The sequence below is a fragment of the Cryptomeria japonica genome, chromosome 2, assembly GCF_030272615.1.
Source record: "Cryptomeria japonica chromosome 2, Sugi_1.0, whole genome shotgun sequence".
NCBI lineage: Eukaryota > Viridiplantae > Streptophyta > Pinopsida > Cupressales > Cupressaceae > Cryptomeria > Cryptomeria japonica.
Window position 1 is genome coordinate 586168636 of NC_081406.1, and position 16738 is coordinate 586185373.

The 16738-nt window shown below is 32.6% G+C and overlaps 1 protein-coding gene across 2 annotated transcripts; it reads left to right on the forward strand.

Annotated features, from left to right (window-relative positions):
• Positions 1-7263: 7263 nt before the first annotated feature.
• Positions 7264-8956, forward strand: LOC131051858 (MADS-box transcription factor 18-like). Of its 2 annotated transcripts, none has more exons than XM_059216929.1 (6): positions 7264-7402; positions 7509-7608; positions 8187-8216; positions 8321-8362; positions 8434-8552; positions 8724-8956. In XM_059216929.1, the coding sequence occupies exons 1-6, from the start codon at positions 7395-7397 to the stop codon at positions 8788-8790; spliced, it is 366 nt and encodes a 121-aa protein (XP_059072912.1). In that variant the 5' UTR covers positions 7264-7394; the 3' UTR covers positions 8791-8956. The 2 variants fall into 2 exon arrangements, with proteins under 2 accessions (XP_059072912.1, XP_059072913.1); XM_059216930.1 differs by having other exon boundaries at positions 8440-8552.
• Positions 8957-16738: the final 7782 nt, after the last annotated feature.

Consider the following 16738-nt stretch of genomic DNA (forward strand, 5'->3'; position numbering starts at 1 on the left):
AAATTTCAGTTCAAGGGGATGCAATAACAATCAAGCATCACAAAGGTATGACAAATCAAATGTCCAATGTTACTACTGCAAGAAGTATGGTCGCTTTGCAAATCAATGCCGAAAGAAACAAGTAGATATGGGAAAGCAAAATGCAATTTTTTTTGTAGTAGTAGTTCAGGATCTTTATTCATTACATGTCATGTAGCTCAAGAAATTTCAAGTGATATTTGGTTTCTAGATAGTGGGTGTAGTAATCACATGACTTGAAATAAAGATTTGTTTGAGAATTTGGATACTTCAGTCAAATCAAAAATCAAATTGGGTAATGATAAAATTGTTTAAGTCATGGGCAAAGGTGCAATTAATTTGATAATAAAGTTTGGTAAGAAAACTATTCCTGTTGTTTATTTTGTATCTAGTTTGAAGCACAATCTCATAAGTGTGGGACAACTTATTCAAAAGGGTTATAGGATTGCTTTTGAGAATAATGTTTGCACTATATTTGATATTTCTCCAAGTAACATGGTAATTGCAAAAGTTGAAATGACAAATAACAGAATGTTCCCACTTCGCATGAAAAGTTAAATGATGGAGGATATTGGAGCAACTTTGAAAGCATTGATAGTCAAGATCAAGCATGGTTACGACATTTGAGGTATGGTCATCTAAATTTCAAATGATTGTGTTTATTGAAAAGGAAGAATATGGTAAGAGATTTACCCACCATTGAAGCACCAATGAGTTCATGTGAAAGTTGTATTTTGGCTAAGCAACATAGAGGAAGTTTTCCAAAAGGAATGTCAGATAGAGCATGGGCACCTTTAGAAATTGTGCATATAGATTTATGTGGTCCAATACAAACACCATCATTAGGGGGGAAATTTATTTTCTAACATTTATTGATAATTTTAGTAGAAAAATACGGGTTTACTTTCTCAAATATAAATCTGAGACATTTGACAAGTTCAAGGAGTTCATGGCACCGATTGAGAAACATAGTGGATTGTCCATCAAGATATTGAGATTAGATAGAGGAGGAGAATATAAGTCAAATGAGTTTTTGGATTATTGCAGGTATCATGGAATAAAGAAGTAGTTCACTACAAATTATACACCTCAGTAGAATGGTGTTATAAAAAGAAAGAATCAAACAATAATGGAGATGGCAAGGAGCATGTTGAAAGACAAAAATCTAGCTAATAAGTAATGGGCTGAAGCAATTGCTTTTGCAATTTATATTTTGAACAGAAGTCCAAAAAAAGTTGTAAGGGACATGATTCCACAACATGCATGGAGTGGTGAGCATCATAGGGTTTCTCATTTTAGAGTATTTGGTTGTATTGCATATGCACATGTGCCTAAAGAAACAAGAGGGAAGTTGGATGATAAGAGTGAAAAATGCATTTTTATTGGCTATGATGAACAATCTAAGGCATATAAGTTGTTTAATCCTATAACCATGAAAGTCATTGTATGTAGAGATGTTGTATTCAAAGAAGAACCTTGGAATGACAATATAAACAAGACAATTACAGATGCAACACCAATACCATATAATGAACAAGAAGAAAAATACCAAGGAGAACAAGGAGAACAATCAAATGAACAAGGAGGAAGTCCACAAGGAGAAAAATCACAAAGGCAAGTTGAGCAAAGAGAATCATCAAGTCCACAATTAAGTAATGACTCAAATCCTACACTTGCATCAGTGAAACCAAAGATTAGAAGCAAGAAGACTAGAAGTTTGCAAGAAATTTATGATCAAGGAGATACAATAGATTTGCAATCAAACTTTGCTTTATTTGCTCAAGATCCCATATATTTTGAAGATACAATTACGAAAAAATATTGGATAAATTATGCAATGAATGATGAAATGGAATCAATTGAGAAAATTGATACATGAGAATTAGTTGATTTGTCTAAAGATAAAGAATGCATAGGTGTAAAATGGGTTTATAAAACTAAGTATAAGGCAAATGGAGAAGTTGGCAAATATAAGGCAAGATTAGTAGCTAAGGGATTTGCACAAGAATATTGAGTTGATTATAATAAAACATTTGCACATGTAGCAAGACTTGATCTTATTAGAATGGTACTAGCTATTGCATCTCAAAACAATTGGAAGGTTTATCAAATGGACGTCAATCAACTTTTTTAAATGGGTATTTGAAAGAAGAAGTTTATGTGGAGCAGGCACCAGGTTATGAGATAAAAGGCTTTGAAGAAAAAGTTTACAGGTTGAAGAAGGCACTCTATGGATTGAAGCAAGAACCAAGAGCATAGTACAATAGGATTGATTCATACATGATGAAGAATGAATTCAACAGAAGCACTAGTGATCCTAAACTATACATCAAGGTCAATGAACAAGGTCAGATTTTGATTGTTTGCTTGTACGTTGATGATTTGATCTTTACGGGTAATCTTTCTATTAACATGTTTAAATATGCGATGAAGAAAGAATTTGAGATGACAGATTTGAGTTTGATGAAATATTTTATTGGCATTGAAGTTACACAAAATGATAAGGGCATTTTTCATTTGTCAAAGTAAATATGCAAAAGATGTTTTGAAAAGATAAATACAAAGTTGTGTCATGTTTTAGGCTAACTTATCAGCACAAGTGAATTTAAATATTTCTAACTAAAAATTAATTTTAGTCAAACATATGGTCTATATAGATTCATTATAGCCAAGTTATATATGGACCATAACTTTTCCAATTTGAAGTGTCTACTAAATGTATATTTTATACCCACTTTGGATCTAATTGTAAAAAAAAATAACAAATTAAAAAACTCGATGTTTCAACAACTCCTACTCTTATTAAAGAAATAATTGACATTTTCACTGCTTCCCTGAACCCAGCAAACCAGAGAAACTCATGATCATGATGCAAAAACTTTCCGAGAATGTTGAGGTAGTAATGAAATGCAACCATGAACAAAGGATTGATAAGGTGGAACAATCCATGGCTTAGATTAAGAAAAATCTCAAGAACAATAACATTGAGGGACTTGAAAAGATTAATGATATGGTTGCTGATTATAGATCCTATCACAGTGATCCAGTGAAAGATCTTGGAGGAGATAATATGGTTGCTGGAGATAACAAAACCACTGGACCCAGTTCCAGAACCAAGAGCAGAAGCAACAACAAGGGTACCTCCAAATTCATCATGGAGGAGCTTGAGGAAATCAACAGGATTTCCATCCAAAAGAATAAGGATCTGGTGCTCTCGCTTAACTTAGAGGTTTTTCTTTTGCTTTGGCTTGTTTGCCTGCGTTTCCTTTATTTTAGTTTCTGTTCGGAGTTGCTCCCTTGTTTTGTTGTTATTTCTTGTCGGTTTGGTTGTTGACCGGCAGTTGTAAATCTTTAGGTTTCAGGTCCTTGTAAAACCCATTTATCTTTATAAAAAACAACTCCTACTCTTATAGATAATAATTTCTTTGAAATGGAAAAATACCTTTTTATAGATCTATAAGTGAAATTTTCAAAATATATATCTTTTAATATTTTAATTAGTTTGTATAGTTTATATTTCATTTTTATTGAAAGTAGGTCATCAACACTAAAATATAAGGTTGATTATCTTGTCAAGGAAAAATACTAAAATTTATTAAAGATATTTGAAAAAAATATGATGCAGTAGAGAAAAGAATCTATGTCAAGATGATATAATTCTTTTCTAATTTGGATAAATAATTAATAAAAAAGTTGGTGGGAATTTGAAAGAGTTATATTTCAGCTCGCACAACTTTTCAAATTTATTAAAAAATAGTAAAAAATATATCCATGCACTAAAGTTTCAAGTTATCAATATACACAAAAAAATTGATGAAAAAAATTAAAATTTACTAATTAAAGTGTGGTGGCTTGTGTAACTTCAATTTCAACATTTTATCAACAACTAAATTATAGTGTTTACTTTATAAAAAACTACATTCAAATATTTTTAAAATTTTTTGTTAAAATTACAAACATAAAATAGACAAAAGAATATAAATTTTATTAGTTTACATCATTTCAAAATTCAAAACATATATTTCAATTTCGATTGATTTACTTTAAAAATTTGAATCAACATTGACCATTTCCTTTATAAAAGTGTGACACAAATTTGTACTTTACCCTTACACCTGTGACAATAGGCACAAAATTATAAGTAGAGAAGATAATGAGACCTATTTTGATTCAACTATATTCAAAAAACTGGTTGGTAGTTTGATGCATCTCACTGCAACTTGGCCAAAGATTGATTTCTAGATTCATGGATGCACCAAAGAATTCACATTGGCAAGTAGGAAAAAGATTATTGAGGTATATTGTAGGAATTATGAATCATGGCATATTGTATTCTATTTCAAATAATTTTTAGTTGGTTGGATATACAGATAGTGATTTTGCAAGAAGTATTGATGATAGAAAGAGCACATTTGGATATGCATTTCATCTTGGAATAGGTGCTCTAGCATAGGCATCAAAGAAGAAGCCAATAGTAACAATTTCATCAGCAAAAGAAAAGTATGTGGCACATTGACAACATGTCAAGTAGTATTGATGTGAAGAATCTTGAATGATCTAATGCTCGAGCAAGAGGAGCCTACTACAATCTATTGTGACAACAATTCCACCATTGCACTATCAAAGAATCATGTTATTCACAAAAGGACAAAGCACGTTGACACTAGATATCACTTCCTTCGTGAGTTGGTGAACAATGGAGAGATCATACTACAACATTATAGATCAAAAGAGCAACTTATAGATATATTCACCAAAGCATTAGCACAAGAACTATTTGAGTATTTAAGAGACATATTGGGCATTGTAAATATTGATGTAATTAGTTGTTGATAGTAGAAATCAGGGGAGAGTGTTAGAAATATAAATATAATTTCAACTATAGATGTCGGCCTATGTTTCTAAAATATTCCTTATGATGGATTATTGTAAATATATTTTTATTTTGTTTTGTATATGTCAGCTCTCTCATAGGTTCTAGAGTTTTCTTATTGCCTTTATAATATTATATAAAACTATATTGTAAATCATATTTATGCCAGCAATACAAAAACCAGTTTTATTGTTTGCCATAGTACATTGGTATTGATTGTTTTTCTTCTGTCCCTGCCCACCAACAATCCACATATTTCACCCAACTTGCAATATCCCTATTCTTAAATATATTCGTACAATGTGAATTTGATTTTAAGCAATTGTTCACTACCAATAATATGTGATGTATCTCATTCACAACAGAAATGGTTTAATCATGGAGTGTGGTGGTTCTTTTTAATTAAGATAAGCATCTTGTTCCTGATTTCTCATCATGAATGTTGACATTGTAAAGCAATTGTTATACTTTTGAATACTGACACTTTCAATACTAAAATCTATAAAGGCGCTGTAAAGAATGAAAATATGCAAAATCAGAATAAAATGAAGCATTAACATAATAATTTATCTTGGTGAAACTTAATACGGAAAAAAAAGAGGGGAGTTAATTGCTCTTCATCTCCATTATAACATTATGTAAGATTTACGACTGAATTCATTGATCTTCCATGAGTAAAATATAATTTCAAGAACATACAATGCCCTAAATAATTGCCGAAGGAAACAAAAGTATCATGCATCATTGAATGTATTTGTTCAATTGACCTAGCTTCACTTTTGTATTAGCCAATACAAAGTGTTTATTAATCACTTTAACTTTAGCTAAATGGGAAGTTAAGCTTAAAATGTTTGGAGGTGTTCCATAATTTTTGGTTTTGTGGATGTTAAGAATCTTCTGCTCCATAATCTTTGGTTTTGTGGATGGTATTTTTAGATAGGGTAGCTTGAATGTTGGGGAGTTGTTAGGTACCATGAAAGGTGGGGAGTTTGCTTGTTGGAAATTCCATTGGGTTAGGTTAGATATCGAAGTGTTATGACTTTTCATTTTTTCATGAAAAATGAAGATTATGGAGGGTCTCCTCTTAAATGGCTATTGAGCTTTTATTTTGAGACAGAATGCATTGCTAATGTTTTGGCATCGATTAAAGGACTTCCTGGGTTGCTGTTGGAATGTTAGGAGGTCTTGATCCACATCACCTGTGGATCACCTACACTATTGTATTTGTCAGATTTATTGTTTTATTGGAAGGGGATAAAGCACTCCCTACTATGATTACCTTATCTCTTAAATTAGGTAAAAGGGTATGACTGATTGTCTATAAGGATTCCCCCACTACTTTGCCATAATCGCCTCATTGTTGGTTGTGCATGAGCAATAGGAGAAAGCAACCTTTAGAATCGAGAAGAAATTAGTTGAAACTAGTTGAAACTAGGGGTTTGGGGAAGACTCAAGTGAGGCCTTCGATTTTAAGGGGAAGTTGTCCAACTGAATTAAAAAAAGAAAAAGTTGGGAGAGAGGCTTCATATTGCTTTATGTTCTTATGATTCTAAAGTTGGAATTGAAAGAGAGACAACAACTAGAAATGGAATTTTCTTGTCTCTTTTGTTCCTTCGATTTTATGCCTGCATCTGATGTACTCAGCATCTTTTGATGTGGTGTTCATTGTTTGTTGTTGCTTTGCAGTCTTGTGTTTCTTTGTATTGGTCAGGTTTTATCAAATTATCAGTCTTATTTTATAAAAACAATATTCAAATGACATTAAGATTAAAAAATGACAGAAAAAATATAGTATAAAATGCTATAAATTAGGATTGGTTGATCCAAGCCAGTTCAGTTATGTCACTGTCAAAATAAATCCATAAAATTACTCTTGAATTAAAGAAAACTAATAAACACATCTTAATAAGTTATATATATACGACTTTAGCTTAATTGACATTAAAATCTGTCTCATCCCATTGTTTTGGAACTACCCTGAAAATTAGCTTGGTATTCTCACCCTTGCCCAACAAAATCAATGAGACCATTGTCCAAAGTTTAAACATCTTAGATTCACATATTAAATTCCTCAAAGGCTTAATAGCTATTTTAATTGTCTTTCAATTTTTTCCTTTTAGGATTTCAGGGGTGATTTTCTTCTATAACTTCTTCTAATCATAGACCACCCTTCGTTTGACACGTCTGTATGACATTTACATGCACTCCTGACGTTGATACATTGGAGAAGATGGTTGAAAACTAGGACCTCTCTACCAGGCTGACAATTATAACTCTAATTAAATTTTCTATGTTGCTTCTTTATACATTTCAAAGCAAATCGGTTCAACAAATAATTATTTTGGATGTGTCTATTAAGCCAAGGATGGGGAAACACCCTTGGCCAGCTTACTTTTGTTGTATGATGGAGATGATCGTGCTTAATTCTGCTGTCATTGTGTAGTCATCATCTCAGTCAGAAAAGGTGGCAGAATTGATGCAAAAGATATAGGTCACGGAGAAAATGGTTAGGTAAGCTTACAACGGCTGCATGCCTAGTATTGTCTCTTAGCGTCTTAGTATCTTACATGATCTAATTTTTACGAAGAACACAATTTCGTTCTACTTTTCTTGTCAGGAATTTAAAGGGGGAGGAACTTTCTTCTTTGGGTCCTAATGACTTGGAGCAAGTGGAGCATCAGATTCAACTAGGAATGAATAGAGTAAGAGCGAGAAAGGTAACTCTTTTTCATGTTGCATATTGATTTTTTTTTGAGTTATAGAAGTGAATTTTAACAAATTAATGGTATTAATGTAAAAAGAATTGTATGTGGTGGTTGTTGGATTGTGAAGTCAATATGGATCTCATCTAGTAACTCTCATATATGTCATACATGTAATTGTGCGATTCATACTTATCATATTTAGTAAGTTATTTTCAATTACAACTTTGCAATCAATTGTTCTATGCTGTTCGAAGTCATGTTTTGAAGTACAGTTTTGAGATTGTTGTAACTGTGTAGATTTCTGAAAATCAATATCATATAAATTTTGTCCGTAGTTTTTTCCTTGGTCTAATTTTACCAAATTTTTCTACATAAATTTGAATATTATGTGTTATTGTTCTAATCTATAATTGTTTACACTTATATTTTTTCTTACAGTAATAAACATAAATAATAAAAAATAGAAAAATATTAAATAACTTTGATTCCACCTATAAATATAAGAAATTGTATGTAAGACATGATGCCAATTGTGGCATCTGGAATTTCCTTTCTTCAGCTTAATTGATAACTGTTAGGCTATGTGACAGAACCAACTTGTGGAGGAGATCCAAAGGACGGTACGAGCAATATATAATCTAGTTTTTTCTTTGTTAATTCATTAATTAAAGTAATTCTTCTATGTGAATCGACTCTCTAATGACTTACTGTTGTAATAATTCAGGCCAATGACTTGCAAAAAGATAATGATGAACTACACAAAATGGTACGTCCAGAAATTAATGTCGTCTAGTACTGTATTTATCATTCTACAGAATGTAATTATCTACCTTATAGATGCAGCTCTCTGAAGAGCGGAGATATGCAGAGAGAATTGTCAACGATAATGTTAGAATGCCATCAACTGGAATAGCTAGCAACCTCTGGCAGCAAAACTTTCAACAACCATGGCAGAGGTAAATTCTTTTCTTCCATTATTTGGAGTTTAACAAATGTAGTGCTGATTGTTTGCTTTGGATCCTATTTACTTTGATTCCTTTTTCTTGGTATTTTGTCTATGAAAAGCACATATAGATTTACTATCACCTTAAATGAAACTTATCATTGAATTGTATGAATGTTCGCAGAAATCATTCGTTGGTATGTCTACCTGAGCAGGAGCACCGTCTCACCGTACTGCAAGGATGGCGGTGATCCAAACTATTTATATACGAAACAATGTGGTCATATTTCATTGCAACTATTTGATGTAATAAAGGAATTAGTTTTAAATGCTTGAGGAGCCAAAAGGTCATGGATAGATAATCCTAACGTTTCAAATATTTTTTGATATCTATATAAAAGCTGTTCTTGTTTTATTAGATGAAATTTTTTTTTTTTAAGATTTTGTATATGTTCATTTGTTAAAAATATGATATTTTTTAAGTTAATTATGAAGCTGTTGTCACTGGAAAATGCATTTTTATTAAACTCGGTTCAATATTTTAAAGACAATAGAAATGTTCTTTCAAGTGTAAGACCTCGCTAACTTGAAATCAGACTATCAAAGAAGGTTGGTTCCTTTCCAAGTCTAAAAGCATGGGTTGATCGAATTGAACAGAGTTTAAAACTAATGGTTCGTAGAGAAAAAGGTAGAACTTACTCTAATGATTCGTAGAGAAAAGGTAGAATAAAATTATGCAAAAGGAAAGATGGTGATATACCATGACTTATGGTGATTTGTCAGAAAATAGTAAAAACTCATTCATACGTCAAATGAAAGAATGTGGAACATACAAGAATGATGAGAAAAGATGAAAATAAAATAACCTTTTATTAGCTTCAAGGCATTGAGCAAGTGTTTAACATCTTTAGAAAGGGTAAAATATAGGTTTCGAAGGTAATTTCTCCATTGTCTGTCTTATGTTGGAATTGAGAACTAACTCCTGAAAATGAGGACAGTTGGGTCCATAATACCCATAGAGCAGAGCATCAAAGGTGCAATCGATTTTTGATCCATTGCAGGTATATTGAAGAAATCGTGCCGATGGTTTAGGCGTCACTTTGATCAGTGTTCTACAAAAGAATGTCATTTCAAATTCTGATCAGGCCATTTACAAATGTGGAAAGAACATCCAGTGGACCTCCGCCTTTCCTCTGAATTATCGACATTTAGAACGTGGGCACTTTAAATCTTCTTTCTTCCTCTCTCTTGCTTTTGGTGTGTGGCATTTTTGCCAAGATGGACAACATACAAACCATGTCAACATCTGAGAAAGTTCGTTAAATCACGAACTTATCGATATGATATTCCTTTTAGCTATTTTAATTTGGAACTACTAGAGTAGAAGGTCCTAGCACATAGGATTTGGTCATCTCATCAGTATATGGGGATAATTTGGTTGTGATAAGGCTAGTATTAAGCTTAAAGTGAGCTATGAGAGGGCACACTAAATAAAAGGTCTAAAAAGGATTGTGAAATTGTAAAGGAGTTACAATTTACTATACTATACTTAGACCCCACTTTAGTGAAGTGTGAACTTATACTCATGATAAAGTAGAGAGAGAGAACAAGCCCCAATATTCCAAAATTATTGTTGACCTTATAAATTCAATGACTCCCATCTCGTGAAAATAAGGAATTTCATTGGGGATAGTAGTTGTCTCCTCACTCTCTTACCACAACGGAGAGAAAATCATACTTACAAAGAAGGAAACAAGTTGGCGGAAGCCCTAGATAATACAAGTCTATAATTTTACGAATAAAAAGACTGGCTGAATGATGAGAATATTCTCCTCTTAATCAAGAATTTCCTATAGGATTTCTCGCGAATTTGGGGAATTGGGGAAATCTAAAATATTATACAAAATGTTAGAATTTTGGTGAAGGCATGCATGCAAGAAATTGCTAAAGTTTGAAACTAAAACAAACATAAAATAGTAAAGGGAACGCCAAATGATTTCAAGTTGAAGATTTTGTAAGTTTTTCTCTCTTTTTTTTTACACTCAGGGGATCCAATTTTGACATGTTAGTTTAGTTATGTACAGTGATTTAAATGAGGGATGAAACCATAAAATAATAGTGACGTTTGTAGGATGGTTTTCTGATAATCATAAATCTATTGGTTTCATTAGTCTAAGCATAAGTTAATGAAAGCGACATGTCTAGTGTCCACTTGAACAAAACACGTGAAATAATGGGAACGAGAGTCTTAGCTTAGAAATGTGAACTAAGAATTTAATCAATCACTATTTCCACTTTTCGTTCAAGGAAGATAATCAATGAGATCTAACTCCGCTCCCAAAGGAAAGTTGGATGTTGTATATGATTATTTCCTCTTTTGTATTATTTATTTGTTGATTTGATATGAGGATGCAAGAATTAGGTAAAATGTTAGGAAGTTGACAAGATTCAACATAAACAGATCATAAAACAAGCATAGAAGTATAGATCTAGAAATGAGATATAGAGAGGAATCTATCATTGAAATCTTAGCTTGAAAATGTTGATAATATATGCTAGTCATGCTCTGTAGATCACTCCTTAAAAAATTCAACCAAAAATTATTTGTCACTGTATGTGCAAATTGGCATAGACTAGTTATTTTTGCTTGTTTAAAATTTGGAATTGTATGTCTTAGTCTACCCTTTACAACTACACAACTTTCGACTATTCGATCTATAACCTAGACACAAAAAAGAAGGAAATTATTGTGTTGTATAGAGGCTTGGCTAAGTCAAACCCTAAGTAGTAATTAACCTTCGCTACATCAATAATGTTTAAAAGAGATCTCACCCCTCTTAGGGAAGAGGTTAAAAACATTAAGGAAATGTTGAGTTGAAATGATATCACCTTAGGCTTGATGATGACGGTGATGCAATGCTCTTTGGATAAGTCTTTCAAGGGTTTATGTAATAACTTGGAATGACAAGACATAAAAGAATCAATCATGAAAAGACATTTGTATGTACGTGAAGTTGTAGGTTGCTTCTCCATAATACTTAGATCTGAAGTCCATTATCAAAGATTTGGAATTCATGAACTTTCTAGATGATAAAATGACATAGATATGATGCATTTATATAAGTATCTCAAGGTATTTCCTATTGTAGACCAAATTTCAATAGTCATATCGAAAGAATAAAATTAGATAACATATGGCACAAATCAACACTCACACATGTTTGATTTTGGGCTCTTTTTTGAGGGAGTATGGTGCTAGGTTTCCTAGTCCACCCAAAACAAGAATAGAAAAGGATGGAACTACTAGAGTAGAAGGTCCTAGGACATAGGATTTGGTCATCTCATAAGCATATGGGGATAATTTGGTTGTGATAAGGCTAGTAATAAGCTTAAAGTGAGCTATGAGAGGGTACACTAAATAAAGGGTCCAAAAAGGATTGTGAAATTGTAAAGGGGTTACAATTTACTATACTATACTTAGACCCCACTTTAGTGAAGTGTGAATATATATATATATATATATATATATATATATATATATATATATATATATATATATATAGAGAGAGAGAGAGAGAGAGAGAGAGAGAGAGAGAGAGAGATGTCACCAAGTTTGGAGAAGAAGCCCCAATATTCCAAAATTATTGTTGACCTTATAAATTCAATGACTCCCATCCCATGAAAATAAAGGATTTCATTGGGGATAGTAGTTGTCTCCTCACTCTTTTACCACAAGGGAGAGAAAATCATACTTACAAAGAAGGAAACAAGTTGGCGGAAGCCCTAGATAATACAAGTCTATAATTTTACGAATAAAAAGACTGGTTGAATGATGAGAATATTCTCCTCTTAATCAAGAATATCTTGGTCAAAGATAGACAAGTGGTATATATTAATCATGCCAGAATATCTTGGTCAAGACTGGCTTCAACAAGAAGAGAAGAGAAGAGAGAAGAAAATAGATAAGATGTTTGCATATATACAAAATGTAATTCATAGGATAAACACAGAATTGGGTTCTGGATCCAAACTAGCGGCAGATCCAGCAATAGTTAGTGCTCCTAAGGATATGAGGCCTGAAACTTTCGTTTCTCCTATCACTTCTGATTCTGATCCAGAGGACAACCAACATCTAGCATTCATAAGGGTACAGAGGAAGAAAGTAGACCAGTCTTCGATAGAGGAAAATAAGGTGGAGCCAAGAAGGAAGCTTGTAAGAAAGACAACAAAACCTACTTCACCCCCACCTCCCGCAAGAAAACCTATTCAAAAGAGGCAGCCTGCTCCATCCACTCCAGCACCCCCCAACAAAAAGAAGAAGAGTGATGATGCTACTAAATCTAGTAAGGCTAAAATGACCTGTGCTGAATTGATTGATGAAATAACCAGTGATGGAATTTTGAAGGATGTATCTATTTATTATGAAGATTTAGAGGATAATGAGCAGAATGAGATTGAAGAGGCAATTTTGTTACACATAGATATATATAAGAAAGGCTTAGTAGAAATTTTGAAGGAAATTCCTCTCACTGTACAATAAATTAGATGCTAGAAGACTTGACGCAGTCAAGAGGGATAGAGAAATTAAGGAAGTAGAACTTTTGAGTATGCGTGGTTCAATAAATAATGAGGAAAAGAAATGATGCATTGATGTTGCAAATGTGATAGTTTTTAGTAGTAAACCACAACAAATAAGCCTAATGATGGGCATAATTAGTGAGCTTGTAAATGAGACCAAAGATGGTTGGACCAAATTCTTCCAAAAGAATCTTGACTTTCTCACCTCCCAAGAAGAATTTGTAAAAGCAACAACTTCCACCATCCCAGACAGATCTAAAGGAAAAGGTACTTTGGATAGTTCAGCTCCAATTTTGAATAAATCGGCAGTAACTATAAGTATACAGACACCACCAACAGTAAAGAAGAGTGTACAATTTATACTGGTAAAAACTATTTTTGAGCAAGGCAATGTACAAGGCACTGAGAATATTGTGGATAATACTTCACCGATAGTACTTGATATTGCACCATGTGGCGAAGCCACCGGTGCTAAGGAGGACAAGGTAAAGCGAACTGAGACTATATAGATAGTTAATATTGATTCCCTGGCAAAGGTTTTGGTAATTGACACTTTTAAAGTTGAGAAGAAATCAATCATTAAGATGAGTCCCACTGAGTTAATGATGATGGCTACTTAGAAACTAATAAAGAAGGGATCGACAGATAAAGGAATAATAGATCACTCGATCATAGTTTTACATAGATTAATTCCTGATTGTAAGATTTAAAATGAAGCAAGCCCTTCTGGCAAGCTTAAGGCATTAACTGAGCATATATCTAACAACTTTCAATCTTTGAGGCAAATTTCAGACCGACAGGCACTTGAGAGATTTACTATGGCTAAGAGAGCCGCTTTTGATCAGATTATTGAAACAAAGAAGAAGAAAATTGAAGGAAAATTGGTTCTTATTGATAATTGTTTGAAACAGTGTACAAATATCTACAGGGCCTGTTGTAACATTGAAACTCTTACAATAAATGTTGATAGGAGATTAAAGGAATTACATGATAAGATAGCTAACATTGCAAATTCTTTTGATGGATTGACCTCACTAACAACATTTGTTGATGGTCAAATTTTGTCTTTGGAGAACGAAATTTTTGCTTTTGAAAAGGTTAGAGAAAAGATCATTCAGAGAGCAAGGAGTCTTAGAGGGTTGGTGAGTCCATGATTGGATTCACTCGGTGTACATAAGAGAGAATGTATGGATATGATTGCTAAGACCACATCGGCAGAAGTCTCAGAGAAGGAAGCACTTGCACACTTATTGAGTGGATTGGTCTCCATATCTGAAACTTTCAAATCTGTCTGGGATACAAATTTGCAGTTGTTGGACAAGGCTTACTCAGAAATTTTGACTTGTAAACTAAGAATTTAATCAATCACTATTTCCACTTTTCGTTCAAGGAAGATAATCAACAAGATCTAGCTTCACTCCCAAAGGAAAGTTGGATATGAGTATTTCCTCTTTTGTTTTATTTCTTTGTTGATTGGATTTGAGGATGCAAGAACTAGGCAAAATGTTAGGAAGTTGACAAGATTCAACATAAATAGATCATAAAACAAGCATAGAAGTATAGATCTAGAAATGAGATATAAAGAGGAATCTATCACTAAAATCTTAGCTTGAAAATGTTGATAATGTATGCTAGGCGCCCTAGACTTGGAGGTGCTTTTATCAACTAAAACTTCAAATTTCAAATTGGGATGCTCTGTAGATCACTCCTTTAAAAATTCAACCAAAAATTATTTGTCACTGTATGTGCAAATTGGCATATACTAGTTGTTTTTGCTTGTTTAAAATTTAGAATTGTATGTCTTAGTCTACTCTTTGCAACTACATAACTTTCGATTGTTAGATCTATAACCTACACACAGAAAAGAAGAAAATTATTTTGTTGTATAGGGGCTTGGCTAAGTCAAACCCTAAGTAGGACTATGTTGCTAGGCAGCCTAGTCCACTAAAACTATGGTGCTAGGTGTCTCTAAGGACCATCATAATTTCGAAATAACATAATTCATAATATACACATAATTAAGAATATATCATTGCCACGTGTCTAGATATACAAGGTTAGAGACAATAAATTACATTTCAACATACAAAGTCAAATTACATAAGCTGACAAGAAGATAAACATAAGGAAACATATACCTTTACACTAAACCACAAGGTCAAATACAATGAATACATATTGTACAAACATGAAGACCACCCTGACATGAACTCCCAACACATCTCTCCATCGAGCACATCATGGGCGACAACATTGTCGGAGCGCGTTTCCACCCTACCATGAAGTAGTTACACTTCCCCAGAATCTTTCATGACACGAAAGATATCCAACCCAGCACGAGGTAGGCTAGCAATGCAATACTGGCAATAGTAATGGAACTTGTGCAACTAGCATGATATATCCACATTCTAACACTAATGCAACAACATCATGGGCACACACCATGTATACAACATACATAGTAGACAAAGCATCAATCCATGCATTTCCTATTTAAAAATTACTCACAAACATTAGCCAGTCATGTACACTAGCATATATTTATACAATGAAAATCTATGATGTATACAAAGCTTGCAAAAGCATACATACAGTTGCAAGACACATAAGTGTATACATAATCAAATAGGAGAAAACATATTTGAATATCTAATTGAATAAAAGACATATTTTAATCAAATAATGAACCACAAGCTTTCACATTTTTATGAAGATAGGAGAAACAACCTTTTCTTATCTATGTAACATCTTGACAAGATCTTAGTCTCATCTCAATTGTAAGGAAAGAGGTAATGACTTCTTATTAATTTTCAATCATAATGAAACAAGACATATGTATGCAACCATGCATTTATAAGCCTAAGAGGTACAAAATAACATATAAGAATATTTGCAAGATCACACATAAATGCTTTCGTTTATTCATAAACATTGACCTACTTATCAAGAATTTAAAACAACTTCACTATCAATTATTCTAAATGATGTCTTTATCATCAAGTCAAGAGTCAATAAAGAATATGTCCACACATCTAGAATAATGACACACATTTAAGTACTTAGGCTATGATACACATTGAAAGCCACACAATGAAAATGTTCAATTTCTATAATTTGACAATTAATTCATCTTGCCTTTCTAAATCATCTTTTTTTTTTTTGTATATCTTCGTAACTAAAATTGTTTTCATTCATCTCTATATCCATAAGCATTAAGAAAAGCTAAATAATAACGTTCATACTATGAATATCACTCAACTTTACTTAATGAAGCACTTGAAATGATATCTCTTGGGTTACACTCTAAACAAGGCATTAGAATTATGCAAAATCATTAGTATCTAAATAAGGTTGCCGGTTTTAAGTTTATATGTTTTTTTTTGTTTTTTTCAAATGGATAAGCTAAATCATTTGACATGAAACAATATGAAATCTATTCACACATGCACTTTCTTTAGGTTGTTTATATATAAATTAGTTTGCACAAATACATATAAAAAATTGGATTTAGACATGTCTCATCATCTATTCGACTACATGGTAAAAATAAAAAAAATATAGTCTAGTGTAATACCCTAAAATTGGTCATCTAAACCATGGGCCCCTAATCTCGACAACATC

Bases quoted from the DNA above. Each gene is read 5' to 3' on its own strand.
- LOC131051858 (XM_059216929.1), top strand. The intron at 8,217-8,320 runs GTACGAGCAATA...GTAATAATTCAG, and splicing joins TGGAGGAGATCCAAAGGACG to GCCAATGACTTGCAAAAAGA. The intron at 8,553-8,723 runs GTAAATTCTTTT...GAATGTTCGCAG, and splicing joins TTTCAACAACCATGGCAGAG to AAATCATTCGTTGGTATGTC.